The sequence below is a fragment of the Microcaecilia unicolor genome, chromosome 6, assembly GCF_901765095.1.
Source record: "Microcaecilia unicolor chromosome 6, aMicUni1.1, whole genome shotgun sequence".
NCBI lineage: Eukaryota > Metazoa > Chordata > Amphibia > Gymnophiona > Siphonopidae > Microcaecilia > Microcaecilia unicolor.
This window is the reverse complement of record NC_044036.1, coordinates 223,008,776-223,030,511: the sequence shown is the minus strand read 5'-3', so window position 1 is coordinate 223,030,511 and position 21,736 is coordinate 223,008,776. Positions and strand designations below refer to the sequence as shown.

Here is a 21,736-nt window from a genome sequence, read left to right as displayed (position 1 = left end):
AGGCTGAAATAAGCTATAAATAGGGTCACGAACCTTTATGTAAGGAAAGTAAATAAAAGCAAGAGAAAAAGGAAACCATAATGGTTTTCCAAGCAAGTGGCTGAGAAAATAAAGGCTAAAGAGTTGGCATTCCAGAAATGCAAAAAAACTCAAGAAAAGGAACACGAGGGGGAATACCGGATGAAACTGAAAGAAGCCAAGAGAGAGATACGTTTGGCGAAAGCGCAAACGGAAGAACAAATGGCTTGAAATGTAAGGAGAGATGGCAAAATTTTCTTCAGGTATATTAGTGAAAGGAGAATGACTAAAAAGGGAATTGTGAGACTAAAAGATACTGCGAACCGCTATGTGGATAATGATGAAGAAAAAGCAAATTTGCTAAATAGATACTTCTGTTTTCATAGAAGAAAATCCTGGAGAAGGACCGCGATGGACTGGAAAAAGTACAAATGAGATTGAAGTGGATAGAGCACCGTTCACGGAAGAGAGTGTGTATGAACAACTTGAAAAGCTAAAGGTGGACAAAGCCATGGGACCGGATGGGATCCACCCTAGGATATTGAGGGAGCTCAGAGAGGTTCTGGCGGGTCCTCTTAAAGATTTGTTTAATATATCCTTGCAGACGGGAGAGGTTCCGAGTGATTGGAGAACGGCGGATGTGGTCCCTCTTCACAAAAGTGGTGATAGGGAAGAAGCTGGAAACTACAGGCCGGTAAGCCTCTCTTCGGTTATTGGAAAAGTAATGGAAGCGATGCTGAAGGAAAGGATAGTGAATTTCCTGGAAGCCAATAAGTTGCAAGATCCGACACAACATGGTTTTACCAAAGGGAAATCTTGCCAAACGAATCTCATTGAGTTCTTTGATTGGGTGACAGGAGAATTGAATCAGGGACGAGCTATGGACGTAATCTACTTAGATTTCAGCACAACGTTTGACACGGTTCCTCACAGGAGGCTCTTAAATAAACTGGTTGGGCTGAAGATAGGACCCGAAGTGGTGAACTGGATTAGGAACTGGTTGACAGACAGACGCCAGAGGGTGGTGGTGAATGGAATTCGCTCGGAGGAGCGAAAGGTGAGTAGTGGAGTACCTCAAGGTTTGGTGCTGGGGCCGATTCTGTTCAATATATTTGTGAGTGACATTGCCGAAGGGTTAGAAGGTAAAGTTTGCCTATTTGCGGATGATACTAAGATCTGTAACATAGTGGACACCCCGGAGGGAGTGGAAAACATGAAAAAGGACCTACGGAAGCTAGAAGAACGGTCTAAGGTTTGGCAATTAAAATTCAATGCAAAGAAATGCAAAGTGATGCACTTAGGAGAGGCGTATGTGTTAGGCGGGGAGAGTATGATAGGTACGGATGGGGAGAGGGATCTTGGGGTGATAGTATCTGAGGATTTGAAGGAGACGAAACAGTGTGACAAGGCGGTGGCCGTAGCTAGAAGGTTGTTAGGCTGTATAGAGAGAGGTGTGACCAGCAGAAGAAAGGGGGTGTTGATGCCCCTGTATAAGTCGTTGGTGAGACCCCACCTGGAGTATTGTGTTCAGTTCTGGAGGCTGTATCTTGTTAAGGATGTAAAAAGAATTGAAGCGGTGCAAAGAAAAGCTACGAGAATGGTATGGGATTTGCGTTACAAGACGTATGAGGAGAGACTTGCTGACCTGAACATGTATACTCTGGAGGAAAGGAGAAACAGGGGTGATATGATACAGACGTTCAAATATTTGAAAGGTATTAATCTGCAAACGAACCTTTTCCGGAGATGCGAAGACAGTAGAACGAGAGGACATGAAATGAGATTGAAGGGGGGCAGACTCAAGAAAAATGTCAGGAAGTATTTTTTCACAGAGAGAGTAGTGAATGCTTGGACTTGGTGGAAAAGAAAACGGTAACGGTAACGGAATTCAAACATGCGTGGGATAAACATAAAGGAATCCTGTTCAGAAGGAATGGATCCTAAGGAGCTTAGCTGAGATTGGGTGGCAAAACCGATGGCGGGAGACGGAGATGGTGCTGGGCAGACTTATACGGTCTGTACCAGAGCCGGTGGTGGGAGGCGGGACTGGTGGTTGGGAGGCGGGGATAGTGCTGGGCAGACTTATACGGTCTGCCAGAACCGGTGGTGGGAGGCTTTTAAGTTTTTGATTAGCCTGATCTACTTCTGGGTTAGTTCATCTGTCACTCACAAATAGTGCTTAAATGCAGGGGCTGTGCTGCTCCTTAGTGTTTTTGCTCTTTGGAGTATGCTGAATCCTGTGGCACATGATGCAAAAAAAATGTACTTGGATAGAAGGCCTCTAATATTTTTTTAGGCATGCCAATAATCCCAGTGTTCCTGTGGTGGTCTGATTTTCTATGTAGACCTACATAGAAAAAGAAAGTTTTTTTTTTTTTTTTTTTTTCTGGCAGATGACGGCTTAAACTCTTATTATAGCATTTTTTTTTTTTTTCAGGATCTTAAAAATTGTGTTTTGGAGAAAGAAGAAAAACTTGCTGTTGAGCAGAAAAATGGTTTAAAAAGAGATAAAACCATTCAAGGATTAACTTTGGCTTTGAAGTCAAAAGAGAAAGAGGTAAGCTCATTGCATGTCTGGCATTAATATCCTGTTCGCTTAACCTTACAAGTGAAAATAGTTTTGTAAAATGTTTTTAGTTTGCTACTTTGGAGCGCCTCTATTTGCCTGATAGGAAAGGAAATCCTGCTCTTGAGTCCCTACAGACCTAGCAAAGTTGATCTTGAAAGATAAAAACAGAATGGAAACATTAAGGTATAAATCCAAAATGGGGAGTAACTGGCAGTAGTACTGCAAATTAGTATGAATCAGCATTGTAGAACTTCACAAAAAAAATAAATCTGAGCTGAAACCACATTAGCTGTCACAATTGATGTAGAAGAAGCCACTTTGGAGTTGACATACTGGACTCTTCAAGAAATTTGAGAAGGTCTAGATGAGCAACACATGCTAAAAATAAATAGGTATTATGAATATTAGGATAAATTTAAGGAACTGGTTTATTTAGTCCACAGAAACATACCAGCTAATGTATATCTCTAGTACTGTTAATATGGATGCTTATGAAAAGCTGAGTTAAATTTGCCTGTTTAATTTTGTGGTGATCCTGCTGTTCAGATATTCTGGTATCATCTATCCAGCTGCAGAACAGTAGACTGGTAATTGCTCTGGAATGAGGGGGCATAGGGTGAAGGTGAACGGGAGTAACATGAGGAAATTCTTCACGAAAAGGGTGGTGAATTCATGGAACGGCTTCCCAGTGGAGGTAGTGGAGATGATAATTTTATCTGAATTCAAGAAAGCTTGGGACAAGTACATAGGATTTCAAAGGGAGAGGAAGGGTAGTTGATGGCATGGATGGGCAGACTGGATAGACCCTATGGTCTTTATCTGCCTTCATTTTTCTATGTGTGAGGAGAGGGAAGCTTAAATATGAGTGTCTGTCTTCTATGTGTCTTCTGTATAGGACTATATTTGTCTAAGAGGCCCTGGGAAGCTGAGGGGGAAACTGCTGGAAAGGATATGAGAAATGGAAGGGGAAAAGGAAAGACTATAATGGACATAGAAAAGTAATTAATAGTATTGAGTAAAATGACTGGCTTGGTTGGATTATTTTATTAATTATACATTCCTCATTACCCTGCTAGACCAGTGCAATCATATGATGCTGTCATACGAGTTTGTCACCCTTCCAGCAGATGAGAGGCAGGGAAAACCAGCTTTGTAGTAACAACATCAATGCACATCAATGCCTATAAAAGGCTGTGCCACCAGGCACATGCTAGTATTCTCTGCTTCCAGCAGATGACACTTGCTGTGCTGATGTAGTAGGTTGATGTTCCTTGGGCCTCAGATGGAGCAGTAGCCAGCCCATCTTCCAGGGATGGACTGTCCCAGTCAAGGGGACTTCTGAAGTTCCCAGTATAGCAGTTCTTAGGCAGTTTTCCCTAATTAAGCATGTCCCAGGGCAGTGATCTGCAGATTGTCTTCCCCAGTACAACTCAGAGATGATTTTTTTTTCCCCCGAGGACAATTTGGGCAGTGGTCTCCTTTGACCAGTGACCCAAGTGTGTGAAGTGCTCATGTATACAACTCTTTTGGTTCCCTCCTTTCTATTTGTTTGCTCTTTTGGTGCTGCCTCTGTTTGTAAATTGTTTGGGGCTGTGCACTGGCAGTAATGTTGCTTTAAAAAGAAAAAAAAAAGAGGAGCTTTCGGTAAGCTGCACCTGGTAATACAAGAACAGTGCGGCTGGGGAAGAAAAGGGATGGGCCTGCTAGCAAAAAGTGTGTTCAGCTACAGCTGTGAGGGTGTGGGGTAAAAAAAAAAAAAAGATCCATATTAGGAGCTATTGGGTCAACCTTTGACGGGTGATGCAGTCTGTCAGCTGTCATGAGAATAGAATGCCCCTCCCTCCATGGAGAATTGTATTCTGGCAGTAAGCTGCACCATGCTGAATCCACCATATGTCCCGTGGCTATCTATGGAGATGCTCCTTGTTTTTCCAGATTCTGGTATTGACAGTGGAGGGTTGGGGGGGGGGGGGGGTCTCGGTAAAGAGACCCCACTATAGCTCCATTCCAGGATAAGGGTTTTTTCCTTCCTGGAATCTTTGTTTTAGTTATTCATCAGAATTTCTGATGCCAAGGAAACCTGCTAGTTTCCTGGGTCCTGCAACAGTCCCCAGATCCCAGGAAGGAGTGATGTCTGTAAGTGAAGAGAGATAGGGAGACAGTTCCAATGTTGGGGCCGTTGTTCACTAAAAATAGCATGTCTAGTGTGTTCATGAATTATTTCTCGGTGACTGGGTACTACTAATTGACTTTGTTGTGCAGATCTAAGTGTTGTGCTGGGCAGTCAGGAATAAGAAGATGGAAGAGTGAAAGAAGTTTTTCAGCTTGCAAAGTTTTAAAAATGAGCATTAGGACTTTATAGGTAATAAAGATGGGTGAGAAGAAGCTAATGAGCCTCTATAAGATATGGAGTGACATGAACATATTTATCTGAATTAGAAATTAGGTGGATAGCAGTGTTTTGAATATTCTGCAGGTGCCAAATATCTTTGAACCAAATTTTGTAGAGGGAGTTAGAGTAATCTATTTGAGAAATGACTAATGAATGAACCAGTATATTCAATTCTGTTGGGAGAATCAGAGAGCGGATGGAGCAAATAAGTCACAATTTGTAAAAAGTGCGTCTAATGTCCTGAGAGATTTGTGGGAGAAATGATAGGTTGGATTTTACAAGTATTTTGAGGATACGAACAGTGTCAACCTGGGGTACAAGAGTGTTTCCAAGAAAAATTGGTGTGGATAGAGTAGGACTTAGTTTATGTTGAAAGAATATGGTTTTAGATTTGTTTGGATTCAGACCTAATCTATGTTCTTTGAACGAGTTTGTGATTAACAGTAGAAATTTTGATGTGGAGAACAACTAGGGATAAGCACTTGGATGTCATCATCGTACACATATGCAGTCATGCCAAGAGATTGTACTAAGGTCAACAGAGGAGCCAAGAAAATGTTAAATAATGTTGCGGATAGAATAGACCCTTGTAGTACACCTGAGCTAGGGCTGAAAGGGACGGAAAGAGAGTTTTCATAGAATACTAAGTAGCGGCGATTTTCCAGTTATGAGGAGAACCAGTCCAGCACTGTGTCAGAAATACCAATGGCCTAGTGGTTAGGGTGGTGGACTTTGGTCCTGGGGAACTGAGGAACTGAGTTCGATTCCCACTTCAGGCACAGGCAGCTCCTTGTGACTCTGGGCAAGTCACTTAACCCGCCATTGCCCCATGTAAGCCGCATTGAGCCTGCCATGAGTGGGAAAGCGCGGGGTACAAATGTAATAAAAAATTTAATGGATTGAAGACTGTGCAAAAGAATCTGGTGATTAACCAGATTAAAAGCTGTGGAGAGATTAAGGGATAGTAATAGGAGAGATTTTGCCTATCAAGGGTGTGATATATGAATTTAAAGTTGTCTCAGTACTATGATGTTGACGGAAGGCAGTTTGATTAGGATGTAAAGATAGCTGACTTCCAGTAGTCTGGTACTATGCCCATAGAATTGGTAAGGCAAACAATGGAATGGATAAAAGGAAGCAAGGAGTCTAAAGAACGTTTAAGAATGCAGGACAGAATAGGGTCATCCAGTGATGATGTAGAATTGAACTGCTTAATAATTCTACTAAGCTCTGTGGGAGACAGTTTGGTGAATTGAGACATGGTGCTACATAGTACAGATGTAATGTGTGAGCAGACAGAAAATGACTGAGAAGTAGGAAAAGATGATTGGATGGTGGTTTCTGAAGGAAAACTGTTTAGTAGGGTAGTGATTTTATTCTCAAAAAATGTAGTGATAACGATTGAGCAGGTGGCAGGCGGCAGGAGTGGGGTGAAAAGTGGCTAGCAATTTCAGGGTTTTATAGAGTGGGTGCTTTAGTAATTTAGCGGTGTTGCAAACAAAAAAATTCATGTGAATCTTAAAAATAAGCCATGCATAACAGTATTGTTCCAAAATGAACACTTATCTATAGGGGATTAGAACAGCACTGGCTGCTACAATGTTGGTTGCAGCTGCACTTAACTGGGGTGGACACCGCACTTGAAGTGCCACATCCCAATGTTTCACATTTACTGCTGTTCCTGTAGTGGCACTTCCACCAAACCTCACTGGAGTGTCCTTAAGATGATGACATACTCAGGAGAGGCCATGGGGTCTCTGTCTGCTGCTAGCGATCTTGGCAAGTGCTTCGGAGTACCAGTTATACCTCCTGGCCAAACATAAGTGTCCATTGGCCTGTACCACATTGCCAGTGACTGGCCTTGCCCCTGCTGCTTGCCCTTATGCTTGTGGCCCATAAGGAAAAGAGTTACTAGGGAAGGGGAGGGGCTCATGACATGCCTGTGTAATGTGGAATGCTGCAGTGAAGCACAAGTTTGTAACAAAAAAAAAGTAGTACTTACACATGCAACATATGGTTAACTTGTGGAACACATTGCTCCAGAACTTGGTGGAGACAATGTAACCAGGGTCAAAAAAGCATTAGACAATGTTATGGAAAATAGGTCAGTCATAGATGATTAAACTAAACAGGGGTCACCTTGGGCTCAGTACATCCCTAAACCTTGAGTGCTGGAAGATGGAAGGGATGACAGAATATGGATGGATCATCCTATATGTCTACTTCTTATATATTTCCTATATATATAAGCACCTGCTAATTACCAGTGTCAGAGAATATATGACAGATGGACTTCTAGTTTGATTCATTATGGCAGATTGTATGTTTTAATGTTTTCTAACCCATGTGATTATGGTCTGAATACAAGATAGCTCTCTCTTAAATAGAAGCTGACAGCGTATTTTGAGAGATTAAACTTACTATTGAAGTTGTCTGGAAGATTTATTGCATACTAGTAAAAAAGGCCCGTTTCCGAAACAAATGAAACGGGCGCTAGCATGTGGTTTTCTTAAAGTTATTTTTTCTGTTTGATATAAAGGAATGTAAGTGTTTTTGAAAAAGATTTTTTTATTTTCAAGTTGTATTTGTATTTTAATTATTTTTAAAATTTTTTACATTTCATTGTAAAGAATGTTTTTATAATGATTGTTACAATCAGATAAAAGGTTTAGCTGTTGAGGTACATAAATCTGTTTAAGAAATGCATTAGAAAACAAACTATTTAAAAGATAACATACAGATGTTCATGTGTTAGTATTAGTTCTGAAAGTAACATGTGGACTTTTTAAAATGGTTTTGTAATGATTTTTTACATTTGTAACATTTCCTTGTAAACAATATTTTTTGTATAAATTTTGTTACAATCAGGGAAAAGGTGTCCTTGTTGAGGTCCGTCAATCACTTTTACAATTGCATCACAGGAGTTCTTAACTCTTGAAAAGGCAACATACAGTTGTCCATGTGTAAATACTGGTTCTGGAAGGTAAATTCCAACTTTGTCAAAAGTTTGTCCTTGTGACTTGTTAATAGTCATTGCAAAGGCCAGTTTGACAGGGAATTGTCTTCTACATAGTATAAACGGTAAGTCTGTGTTTGATGGTGCAAGGTCAATACGTGGTATGAAAACAGTATTGCCAGCACTTGATCCACTGAGTACTTGACTAATGATAAGATTGTTTCTCAAGTCTTTGACTATTAGGCGAGTTCCATTACACAATCCTTTTTTGGTGTTTAAATTTCTGAGTAGTATAACTATGGCACCAATTTTCAAATCTAGTTTATGTGGTGGCATTCCAGTAGGAGTTTGTTGATGAAGAAATTCTACAGGATATAAGTGTTGTTCTTCTTCTGTAGAGTCATTTATGGAATCCGTACTTAAGTAAGTTTTTGTGTTTCCTTTTAAAATATTTAAAACGTTATTTATTTTGTCTGCATGTGTATTTTTTGGGCAAAGAATAGTTTTTTTTTCAAAGTTTGCAACTGTGTCTACAGTAAGTTTGTTTCCAAAGACAGTTTCAACTATATCTGTGTAACAAATGTGCTGATTAGGTATTTCAATCATATCTTGGAAACCATGTGGACATGGCAGATTCCCATTTGCTAAATCCACTAGCCAGTTGTTGTATTGTGGATCTGTGCAGCGTACATTGTTGTGTAATTTAAGTATTTTAAATTCTTTCCATAGTTTATTAAATTTAATGCTTGATTCAATAATCTTTGTTTGATTAGCATGTGGTACCACTGGTAGAGTTTGTCTGAAATCTCCACCGAGTAGAAGAACTTTTCCCCCAAATGGTTTGTCATTCTTCATGATGTCTTTGAGTAGTGTATCTACAGCTGAAAGTGCCATAGTGGGAGCCATAGTTGATTCATCCCAAATTATAATGTGTGCATCTCTAAGGTTTGAAGCATTATTGGAGTTTAATCTGATAGTTGAGGTTGAGTTTTCAAGTAGAGGAACTGGTAATTTAAATTGTGAATGATAAGTTCGTCCTCCAGGTAGTAGGTTTGCTGCAATTCCTGTTGATGCAACAGGAAGTGCAATTTTTCCTTCTCCTCGGATGGTACTGAGAATAGTTTTATATGTATAAGTTTTGCCACTTCCTGCTGGGCCATCTAAGAAAAAGCAGTTGTTTGTTTGTTGTTTGTCATTGCATGCAGATAGTATAGTTTTGAAAATTTGTAGTTGGTCTTGGTTTAAGTTTTGTTGCATTATTTCTGCGTTATGCTTTTCTTCTGTTGCTATGAATGCAAGGGTTGGATCTTCTATCTTGTGTGTTGTTTTTGGTAAGCCGAAGTGTTGTAGGTTTTTGCCATGTGTTTGAAAAATAGTTTGAATTTTCATCAGGCATAATTGTTCACAAACAGTGCATTCTTCTGTGCATCCATGCGTATGTGTAAAATCTTCTTGCATAAAATTTTTATATTTGTGATAAAGTTGTAAAGCATTACATGGTGCTGCAAAAACACAAATGTATGCAAAGACTTCCCGTATTTGCTGGGGCATGCTGCACGTGACTGCGTCGTCTAATGTATTTTCCCACACTGCTTCATCATAAATGAGTCCCATTTTTTTTTGCTGCATCTTGGAATGTATTGTAAACAGTATTTTGAACAGTTTTTAAGTCTTGAAAACACTTTGCTCCAGGTTGGTGTAGTAGAATGAGTCTGAGGCAATAACGTTCGGGATCTGTAGCTAAATTAACTGCATACATCCTGCCTATTGTTTTATTATTTTCTGATTTCCTCTTTTTCCACTTTCGTTGTGTTTTGTTGAAGGTATAGTATGTAGGAATATCAATGTATATAATGCTGTTTGCAGGAGGATATTCAGCATTCAGTTTAAACCATGCTGTTAAAGTAGTATCCTTTGTTTTAGCTGTTTCCACTGCAATGTCAATGTTTTTGGGATGAAACACAATGCTTTGTTCATCTGGCAAGTGTACTTGTAATCTCTGGATACTGTGTGATTGGTGATGCATTTCAAATGCGTTAAGTCGCCATGCAGCTTCTGGAGCAGTAACATATCTTGAGTCTGTGAAGGTTTTAATTTCATCGTGTTGTAAAGTTTTGTGCTCCGTGATGACGACATTAGCACAATCATGTCCTTTATACACATATTTGAAAAGGTATTTCACACTTTTAATAGATGCGCAGACTTCAACATTTATATGTGAATTGTATTTCAGTAGTAAGAAAGGGTTGTAGGGGACTACCCAAGTGTTATTAATAGTTTTTCCACGTACAACTGTAACACCACCATTATCTCTTCGACGGTATTTTGGATATCCATCACAGTTTTGAATGGTTTCTTTTTGAAAGCTTTTTGGAAAGTCTTTTGAACACTTCCCAGATACCATGCAAGGTAAATGTAAGGTGTTGTCATTGCAAGGGCCATGTATCATATGTTTAGTAACAATAGCATGGAGACGTGGGAATTTTTGTATGTCAGGTATTTCTGCACATACGATTTTATCAATTATCTCTGTATTTTTTGGCTTGTGCTCTTCTTTTAAGATGAGTAAAATATGTGCATGAGGTAATCCACGTTTTTGAAATTCTATTACATGTATTTTTGCAAGTGGGATACCAAATATGTGTTCTTTGCATATGTCTTCTAGTAATTGTTTTAGTTTTAAATGAAACACCCTTGCCAATAAGTCTGGGCGAAATTCTGGCGTTTGTCCTTTCTCTAGGTGTTGAGTAATTTCCTCCCATTTAGGGTTGCATGTCATAGTAATAAATAGATCTGGTTTTCCGTATTTTCAAACTATGGCCATTGCATCTTGATAATTTTGGTGCATATTTCTGGGGCTTCCTGAAAATGTTGATGGTAAAATGAATGGCTGTCCAGGTGTAAATTGTGGATCTGTAATTTCAGTGGCAAGGTGGTCCATTAATCCTTTGTATTTTTCTACTCGTAAAATTTTTTGGTTTTGTCTAATATAATTTAGTCTGTTAGCCTCAGTTTTAATGTAGGCATCCACAAAGTACTGTTGGGTTAGTTTTCCAGCTGAAAGGAAAGGATTGAAATCATCTCTTACTGCAAAACGGTATCCATAGTACTGCATTTGTGTAACTCTAATTCTTGTTTTTTTTTCTTTGTTGCACATGTTCCTGAGACATTCAGGTTGTTCAGATAAAGGAATGTTTATCCCCCAGCTCTGATCTCCATATGGGAACAGTAATGGGTATACCATAGGTTCAAGGTTTGGATCCAATACACTTATTATTTCAGTTTTATTTGTTTGATTTTCCATGTTGCGGCAGTGTATTATGAGATCTCGATGTAAAGGAGGTTCGCCTTCTGTGTTTTGGAAAATGTAAGCAACCTCATTGGCTCGTGGTGCATTGTATCGCCTGGGATCATGTTTTCGATCTTGGACAATGGCCATAGAGATTCTTAGTGGTTCTATTGTTAGTCTTTGTGCTTCTGATATACTTTCATTCTCTACTTCATACAGCATTTTACATGCGTCTGCAAAAGGATTTTCAGATGCCATAAAGTTGCTTAATTTTGTCATTAATGTCTCATGGATGTGTGCATTTGGTTTGATTTGTAGTCTTTGAACAGATGCTTCGTCTGGATCTAGAATATATAATTGTGCAAATTGTCTTTGTTTGTCTTTGTCTGGATGGAGTGATGCTGTTCTATGGTAAATAGTGCCATTGATTCTAAAGCAGTAAGGCCCATATCCAGGTGGTGGTGAAATATTAGCTCCCATAGATGCAAAGGCTAAGGAACTATTAATGGAGCGAATGTTTTCAAAGAAATTTTTTGAATGTTGATGTTCCCCGGAGAGAAGCTGTTTTATAAATTCATTAGATCTAATAGGTGGAAGATGTACTTTTCCCTTACTACAACACTTTGTAAATAAGTTGTCAGAAGGCGTTTCATTGTTAAAATATTTTGCTTTGCAAAATATACATGTAGCATTCATAGGCCCACAATTGTAGTATAGAGTGTTGTTCTCATTTACACTGTCTGTTATTGCAAGTCCTGTGTTTGAAGTTTTTGAATGTGTTTTGACAGTTGTCTTTCGTAATGTTTTATGTGGTAAAGTGGTAGTTTCCCTTCCTGGCTGTTTGTGATGTTGAGGTGGGTTTTTCCTTGTTTTTAAAGCTGCGCGTAGTTTTCGTTGTGCTTCTGTTTTTTTTTGTCGACGGTTAGCCTTTTCCTCATCAGTTCGTGTTTTCTTATTTGTTATCATAGACACTTTGCTTGTACTCGGTTGTTCAGTTGGAGATGCATTTTTGTCCTTGTTATGTAGAGGTGTTTTTAAAGCTGCGCGTCTTTTTCGTTGTGCTTCTATTTTCTTTTTTCTTCGGTTAGCCTGTTTCTCATCAGTTTGTATTGTATTTCTTGTTGTAGTCTTTTTGTTTGTTTTTTTGTTCTTTTACATTTATATTCTACAACCTGTTCAATAGGTAGTGCTGTTAGATTTTGTAATCTTAATCTTTTCCTTGCAGTTGCTTTTTGAGTTAGATGTACCTTTTGCTCCTTGCTCATAGAGGCACGTCTTTTTCTTTCTGCTTCTGTTTTTTTTTCTTTACGTTGTACCAGCTGTTCAGTAGTTAGTGCTGTTAGATTTTGTAATCTTAATCTTTTCCTTGCAGTTGCTTTTTGAGTTAGATGTACCTTTTGCTCCTTGCTCATAGAGGCACGTCTTTTTCTTTCTGCTTCTGCTTTTTTTTCTTTACGTTGTACCAGCTGTTCAGTAGTTACTGGTGCTTTATTTTCTAATCTTGACCTTTTCCTTGTTTTTGCTTGTTGACTTAGATATGCCTTTTGTTCCTGGCTCATATAAGCACGTCTTTTTCTTTCATTTGCTGCTGTTTTTTGTTTACATTGTTCCAGTTGTTCAGTACTTAGTATTGTTGTTGTTTTTATTCTGTAACTTTTCCTTGCAGTTGCTTTAATTTTTTTCTCATCTTCTGTTAGAGCTGTACGTCTTTTTTTTTGTGCTTCAATTTTTTTCCGTTTACATGCTGCCACTTCTTCTGGTTTTTGGTTTTCATTCTTTATTTTTCTGCTCCTTTTCTTTGTATTGTCTTGCTTCTTTTGTTCTGCGTGTTCGTCCTCATGCAGTGGTGCATAGTTTTTGCATTGTGGTTCTGCTGTTTGTTGATGTTGTAGCTGCTGTTCATCAGTTGTTGTGGTTATATTTTCTTCATGTACAGGTTTGTTTTCATTGTTATCTGTTTGGTTTTTTTCTTTTCTTTTTGCTTTCTTGAATTTATGTTCTGCATCCTGTTGAGCAGGTGTTACTTTTTCTTGATAGTTGTGATCTGCTTGTAGAGTAGAACTGGTACTGTCTCTGTTTTTTGTATCCATATTGTATGACTGTGTTGTATGGTACTGTGTGTGTTTCAGAGTGTGTGTGACAGATAATTTTAAGTGCGAGACGCACACTTTTTTTATGAGATAGAAATTGTTTGTGTGTCAGAGACTGAGTAATTGAGTCAGTGAGTGAGAAAGAGACAGTGACCAATCTGTCAGGTTTTTTTTTTTTGTAAACCACTGTCTTATCTGTGAGCTGTATTTTTGGTTGACACAACAACTGAAATTGTAGTCTCTGTGGATTTCTTTATTTGGCAGTATCCTGTTAGCTATTTGTGTGGCCAGTGTTCTGAAAGGAATGAAAGGGGAAACATGTAAGTTATTATATTATGCCAATTTTTTTAAAGTCAATTTTTAGGACACAGTATCTATGTGAGTGATATAAAATGTGTAAGAGTATGTGTAACACAGTGAGTCACTATGAGGCATATTTTCAAAGCACTTAGCCTTCCAAAGCTCCATAGGTTTCTATGGAACTTTGGAAGGCTAAGTGCTTTGCAAATATGCCTCTATGTGTAATACAGTGAATGAGTATGTGTGAGTCAGAGACTGATTATATATGATACACTGAGGATTTCACAAAGATAGTGAGTATCTGTGAGATTGAATATGAGAGTGTGTGAGATAGACAGATACACATTGTGTTTGAGACAGTGTGTAAACATTAGCAATTTGCAGTTCACATGTTTAAATTTCCCTAAGCCATCAATATGTGTGTTCTGTTTTCTGTCCTGCATATGCCACCATCAAGTTCCATACCTGCTAGTACATCTCTATATTCTGGTTCTGCATGTCAGTGTAGTAAGGTATTCGACGTGTTTCCTGTGAAGTTGTACATTTGTTGGCTCCCAGGTTTTGTCTCTATCTGCTGTTCTGCATGAAAAGATGCAGGGATTTGTGAAATTATCATGTAATCACAGTTATATATGTAACTGAAACTTTATGTTACAAAAGTATGACAGTAACAGAATGTGAGTTTCTGTATCATAGATACTGTGTGTGTCTGTGTGATGGGGAGGAGGTGGTTTGGGGCTTAGAGAGTGGTCTGTGTTTTGGGGGGGGGGGGTCTGGTGTTTGTAAGAGTAGTATTAGTACTTTATTTGTTTGGTGTAGTATGTGGTGTAAGGTGAGCTGTAATGAGTGTATCAAAAGTAGGGGGGCACAGCATTGGTGGTGGGGTTATGGAGTCACTACTTAAGCTTGTGATTGAGAGAGAGAGAGGGGAACAAAGAGAGACAGAGAGAGAGAGAGAGAGAGAGATTGTCTATTTATGTTGATCCTGCATTAGTGTTTGAGTTTTACACAGCATTTAGAATCTGAAACAGTGTGTCTGTGACTCAGAGAGTGTGATAGTGTTGATAGTTACATATGGAAAAGGTTTTTTTTTTTTTTTTTTTTAAAATATGTAACTTATCATATGATGGCAATTATGTATTCTAGTAAAGTGTTTTCACAAAGTATATGTGTGAGTGTTAGTTTGTGTGAGACAGTTACTATATGTCGTAGAGAGAGTATGTGACAGACATAGTATCAGAGACTGTAAAGATTGTGAAGTTGCAGGTCACAGTTTTAGTGATAAGTTTTATTGTCCCCAACACATCTGTTTCCATCAATGATTCTTTCCCCTTTTGTCCTCTCCAGCTCTCACTACTAAGCTCCATACCTGGTGGTAGATTGTTTAAGGTCAGTTGATGTCCATATTGTGCTTCACAGTGTCAGTGTAGTGAGGTTTGTTTTGTGTTTCCTGTGACCTTACACATTTGGTGGCTCCGTGGTTGTCTTCTATATCTTGTGTTCTGAAAGAAATGAAGCAGTTAGTTTTCAAATTATCACGTAATGGTACTTATATATGAATTTGAAAGTGTATTAAACAGAAGTATGACAGTGACAGAATTTGAGTATGTGTGACAGACTTAGTGAGTGTGTGTATGTAGTCTCATCTACAACAGTCCTGCCATGACCATGAGGCAGCAGGAGGTGACTCATAGTGTTTCAGTTTCATGCTGTTTCTTTGTTGAAGTTTGCTCATGCTCGTTGTTTAGTCTTGTGCTGCATTTTGTTTTTTTCCTGTAAAGTTACAAATTGAACAATTTAATAAAGCATTCATTTTGTTGCGTGCTATATTATAAAAATAATTTTAATATCATACGGAACAGTCCTTGCATAACCCACAGCCAGCAGAAGGTAGTTCATACTATTTAATTCACATGCCGTTCACTGTGTGAAGTTTGCTGATGCTGCTTGTGTTCCCTTCTGCTGCGCTGCCATTGCTGTAGTGAAGGAAGTAAACTTTAAGAATTAAATTAAGCATTCATGTGCATAGTTGTGGTAGAAAAGATCCCCATCCATTTTGTTGTAGTTTGTATTTATGAATATATATAATTGATATATTACCAACTCACCTGCAAATGTACAGTGGAACTCTGAATCAAGATGGTGAAAGTGCAACCTGTGACTCAACCAGCTCCTGAAAGGAGGAGTAGCCAGAGGCAAGGAACAGAGACTGCATAAAACTGTCTGACGTACGTGCATTGAAGGACACTGCATTGGAAACAGAGGGGGCATGTAAAACAGAAGTAGAAAGTGGATTAATTTTAGGCTCCCCCCTCGGCAACGATGGCGTTGCTGCCCTGTCAGACATTACAACATATACAACTGACACAGCCAAGACCACATACAGAGGAGGGCAGTAGAGTTCTTCACAGAGGGAAGGAGTAGGGGAGAGAAGCGAGAGGATGGGAGTAGGGCAGGGGAGAGAGGACAGTTGGTGGACAGGTTGGCAAGCGCAGGGTATACAGCAGGGTTTGTGCACATGATGGCAGAAGCTAGGGAAAGGTCAGGATTGTATTTCTTTGTTTTATTTTTTTGTTTGTTTTTGTGGACGGGTGGGAGGGTAGGTGATATTTGTGAGTTGTTGGTCATGGGGTCGGAGGAGGGGAGAGAGGAGAAAGGAAGGGAGTAGAGCAGGGGAGACAGCACAGTTGGTGGCCATGGGGGCAAGGGTAGGGTATGCAGTAGGGTTGGTGGACATGAGGGCAGGGGCTAGGAAAAGGTTAGGGTTGTATTTCTTTATGTACATATATATTTTTTTGTTTTTCTGGATAGGTGGGAGTGTAGGGGAAAGATGAAGGTTGTTTGACATGGGGGGAGGGCAGGAGAGAAAGTAGTGGAGGAGGGTTGGGGAGAGGAGAGAGGAAGGCAGTAGGGCAGGGGAGAGAGAACAGTTGTGGACATGGTGGCAAGGGCAAAGTAGACATCAGGGTTGGTGACCATGAGGTCAGGGGCTAGGAAGAGGTCACGGTTTGTTTTATTTTCTTGGTTCATGGATGGGTGGGAGGGTAGGGGAAAGGTGATGGTTATTGGACATGGGGGGGAGGGCAGGAGAGAAAGGAGTGCAGGAGGGGTGGGTAGTGAGGAGAGAGGAAGGTAGTAGGGCAGATGAGAGAGGACAGTTGTGGACATGGGGGCAAGGGCAGAGTACACAGCAGAATTGGTGGACATGAGGACAGGAGCTAGGTAAAGAGCAGGGTTATTGGTGATCTGGTCAGGGCAAGGGAGAGAGCAGTTTTGCTGCTCATGGGGGTTCAGCAGAGGATTTCTTTATATGGGGGGATATAAATGGACACAGTACAGTTTGTGGATGGGTTAAAGATTAGTACAGTAAGTGTCATGCATACATTTGTTGTCACGTACATCAGGTGACGCGCTAGTATAAGAATTTTTCAAATTATACACTTTGTAAAATAGTGTTACAATACATGTGTGAGCTGTAGAATCTAAACCTGTTCCTCAGTTGTATTTTAAAATCTTGCCTAGAGAGTGTGTTTGAGTGTGTGTGAGAGAGTGTATGTGCGTCTGTGTGACAGAGAGACTTTGTGACTGTGTGTGTGAGAATGAGAGTATGTGCTAGGGTTCCCCCTCCCTCTCAGTTCCTCTGTCTATCTCTCAGTTGCAGGGGGTCCCCCCCCCCCCCCTCCCTGTGCTTGTAAATTTGAATGGACCACTGTTTGTGTTAGAGGGTGGTTACAATGTGTCAGTAAGGTTTTTTTTTTTTTTTTGGGGTGGGGGGGTAGGGGGTTGGGGTATGTGCTCTGCTGGTAAACTGTGATGGTTTGTTGTGTTGCTTTGAGGGTGGTTATTGTTTCTTGGGTTTTTTTTTTGTTTGTTTGTTTGTGTGGTTTTTTGTGGAGGGGAGGTTTGTGGAGGGGGACTTTTATTGTAAATGTGTTTGCAAGGGGGTTAGCCCTTGCTGGTTTTTTTTTTTTTGTGCTGAAGCTGGGTTTTTTTTTTTTTTTATGGTGGTAAGCTTGAGAGGAGCAGATTATCCCCGTCGGGGGATTGATTTTTTTTTTTTCCAGAGTAATGCGCCACGGGGGAGCAGCGCCGTATTGTAGTGTGTTTTCGGGGAAGCCCCGAGGTCGGGAGATTTTCTGAGGATGGTTGGGCACATCCTCAGCCGGTTCGTTAAAGGGGGCAGAGTGATTTTGAAGAGGAATGCGGTAAGGGGAGTAGCGCCGTAGTGTACTGTGTTTTCGGGGAATCCCCGACGTCGGGAGATTGTCTGAGGATGGTTGGGCACGTTCTCTGCCGGTTCGGTAAAGGAGCCAGAGGAGGAAGGGGGGGGGGGAGGGTGTCGGTTTGTGTTGAACGGGGGTTTCTGGGTGTGCGGCTGGTGTTTTCCAGCCAGTGTTCAACAATTCGTAGGCAGGTTAGGAGTAGGGAAACTACTGTTTTACGTGCTTCGGTCGCTTATTCGTTCTAGTTGGCTGTCGGGTAAGCCTACCAGTTGGGCGGCACCTTCTTCAGGGCTGGCACGTTCCAGATGGTGAGGGGCTGTTTTTGTCGTGCCTCGTGCAAAGTACATATTTTCACACATACCCGTAGGTTGCGGTGGTCGTCTGCTTTCCTTCCTGGACAGATAATCAGCCGTTCGGTCCTTTGTTCTTTTTTATTTTTTTTTTCTGATAATGAGTCGTTGTGTTCGTGGTAAGCTCCTCCCTTATTACCTTGTTGTTGTCTCTGATTGGTCCTAGTAACGTCGCGTTTCGTTGCTTGGTAACGTTGGTAGAGTTTGCTTTTTCTGATTGGTTCGTCATGCCTCTTATGTGTTTTACCATTGCTTGGCAACATATCCCTTCCTTCAGCACGTCATAACGTTTGACGTGAGGGCGGGGCAGGGGCGGGGCAGAGACGTGGTTGGCTGCCTGGCTTGCTGGCTTCACAACACGAACGCCACGAACCCCACGAACCCTTCAGTGAGTGTTTTACTGACTTCAGAACGTTGTCCTCATTAGAACGTTCACGGTGCGTTTTATTATATTAGATGTCTGTGGTCATTCTTTTTCCATAGACTGAAGAACTTAATCAGCAAATTGAGGAATTGAATTTGTCACTTTCTCAAGCAAGAGAAGTTGTTCACAAAGTTCAGATCCTAAAATTCAAGGTATTTATTTTATGTATTGACATTCATTGTTCATAGAACAAGCATTACTCCTGTGGGAATTTTGTGCTACTGCGCAATGCAAAATTTGTGCAGAATTCTCTTCTTGTGAGACAGCATGGGCAGAGAAATTATATGGTATTTTACTTTTTAGTCTTGCAAGTGATGGAGGAATGCCATATGGTTTAGATTATTCAGAAGTCTAACTTTTGCTAGGCTAAAGGTTAGAAAGGTCAGAGAGAGAAACTTTCTTTGACCCTTTGTGAGTGATGGATGGTTAAGGCTAGTTCATAGGTATTAGTTGACCACATCTGTATACCATTATGAGCCAGGCATATTGTAGTTTTAAAAGGATTAGTTTAAAATGCTGCTTAGAAGAAAATAGTTAGATTTAAGAAGTTCTTGATAGATGTAGAGTATGTCTTATAAGGAATTTGATTTCTGCTTATTTTAGAATATGTTTTATTCTGTGTAATTAATAATTCTATGTAGAATATCTTTTCAATCCAGTGTTATATCTTTGCCTGACTTTTCAAGTAAGATTGCAGTTGAAAAGGTCAGCATCTGGTTTGAATTATCCACAGTCCTAGCTAGTTCAATGTATGAAGCTAATAGGTGAAAGAGGTCAGGAAAAGTCTTGATTAATTATAGTTAAGTGAAGGAATGGTCCTGAAAGTAATAACAAACCATATCTGTATGCCATTAAGCAAGACTGGCCCCTAAATGAACCCAGTTTAAGCTATGACTGGGATTATGTGAATCATAATAAAATGCAAGAGTTCTGGTGCCCCATTGTCTAGCGTGAGAGGCCCCAGGTCATAGGTCAGTTCAGGAAATATCAAACCTATGTAACTGATATTTTGGAATAAATGTATACAGATGATTGGTTCAGACAGGGTAATCAATCTATTCCTTACCATCTGGAAAGTCAGGGGGGCTAGGAGGGGGTTAGAACTGTATATAACTGGGAGCAGAAGCAGCTTACGTCAGAAGAAAGAGAAGAAGGAGAGAAGAGAACTGAAGAGGACAGACAGAAGCCACAAGATCCAGAGAGCTGAGAAAGAGAAGAAGAGACTTAGTGCTGATGTCCTACTTTGTTTGCTGGCAAATAAAGAAGATTTCTCCCTCATTCTGGTGTGTGCTGTTTGACTTCTGAAGTACCACAGATTCTGCTGACAATAGTGGTAATTCCTGCAACAATTTTGGGTGTCAGAAGTGGGATCCTGAACCCTGCATCAATTTCTGGCACCCAACTACCTGAGGAACATTAGCCGGGTATGTATTTTGTATTCTGTATTCTGTATTGTAATCCTAGCTAGGAAACTGTAAACCAGCCCCTCAAAAATTGAGGGAAGGGGAGTCTGATCAACTCTCAGCGAAGGCCTTAGTAGCTTCTAGTCGTGGGGACTAGTAGGGAAACCGCCTGAGCTTATCTGTATCTGAGAAATCTGAAATTGTTGGGTGGGATTTTTTGTGCAGAATGTGTGTGCATGAAAGTTAAATGAGTGTGGACTTCTTATAGCTGCGGTTCCAGTTAACGCGAGTTCAACTGGCCAGCGACGGAAGGAAGCGATTGTTGTCTGTTTACCTTTTGTCTCGGGAGTGTTGACCCCATTACCACACTTCAAAAATTCCCTCCCTTTTTGTGTGTTGTAACTGTAAGCATTATGGGGGGGACATCATTTAGACAAATTGCTACTCCCCTAGATTGTATGCTTAAGAATTTCAAGAAAGGATTTTTAATTAATGATTATGGACAGACTTTAAGCTTAAGTACTCTAAGAACTTTGTGTGAAGTTGAGTGGCCATCTATGGGAGTGGGGTGGCCCCCTAGTGGCAGCTTAGATATTGAAGTAATCCGGAAGGTCTACAGCATAATTGTAGGAGAACCAGAATATTCTGAACAACTCCCCTATATAGATTCCTGGGACAGCCTTGTGACTGACCCTCCCTCTTGGTTGAAAACTTATATGGGATCCCCAGTAAAGTTCATGTTGGGCCGCGTTCAAAGAAAGATTATTAGAAAATCTAAACTGGAAGAGGGAAAGAGCCCCAGGAAGCCTACCACCCAATCGGTGGCTTCCGCCCCTACCCTGTCTGAGAAACCCATACTCTCTGATGACCCCTCAGATCTTGAGCCACCACCTTATGGCCCATTGTTGGGGTTCCGTGCCACCCCCAGAGATCCACGGCGTCCAGCCCAAGCCTCTCCAGCACAGGCTTCTCCGGATAGTTCCTCCCCTTCTGTGCAAACCCCGCCACACCCTAGGTTGGACTTTTCACCCAGCCTCTACCCTTCTGTGCCACATCCTCCCCTGTTAACCTCCAAAGACCCGCTTTGGGCTCCACTCCCTGACTCCTCAACTCCCGACAGCCCAGCCTCTCCCTTTAGTACCCCTCCCCACTCATCAGGGGCCCAGCATCCCTTTCAATGGACTGAATCACCTGTGATCACCTCTCAGTCTATGAGTACCCCTCCTCATCCCTCAGGGGTTCAACACACCTCCCCTGAATGGGTTAGACCCGTTGCAATCACTTTTGAGCACCTCCTCGAGAGTTCTGCCCCTGCGTCAGGTAACCACCACTCGACCGGATCCTAATAATGAGGGTCAGGTTATGCATGCACAGGCCTACCAGTATGTACCCTTCACAACCACCGATCTCCTGAATTGGAAGACGCATTACCCCTCTTATACTGAAAAGCCTCAGGCAGTGGTGGACCTAGTGGCTAGCATTATGGCCACTCATAACCCAACCTGGACTGATTGTCAACAACTTCTCCTGACCCTCTTCACAACTGAGGAGAGGCGGAAGATTTTACAAAATGCTGAGGCTATCACGCGAGCGCGTGTTCCCGAGGGGATACAGGACCCAGAGGAATGGGTTAGAACTCGGTTCCCTCGCGCAGCTCCAGCTTGGGATCCAAATAATGGGCAGCACTATGAACTGTTGTTTGGCTATTGCCGGGACTTGCTG

The 21,736-nt window shown here is 40.8% G+C and overlaps 1 protein-coding gene across 1 annotated transcript in view; it reads left to right on the top strand.

Moving 5' to 3' along the window:
• The window catches only part of LOC115472221 (CDK5 regulatory subunit-associated protein 2-like), a gene marked incomplete in the record, with an annotated part of 793,551 nt that overhangs the window by 410,595 nt on the left and 361,220 nt on the right, over window positions 1–21,736 (top strand). Inside the window, 1 exon segment of the mRNA XM_030206415.1 lies at window positions 18,671–18,763. Coding sequence (XP_030062275.1) covers window positions 18,671–18,763 — 93 coding nt within the window.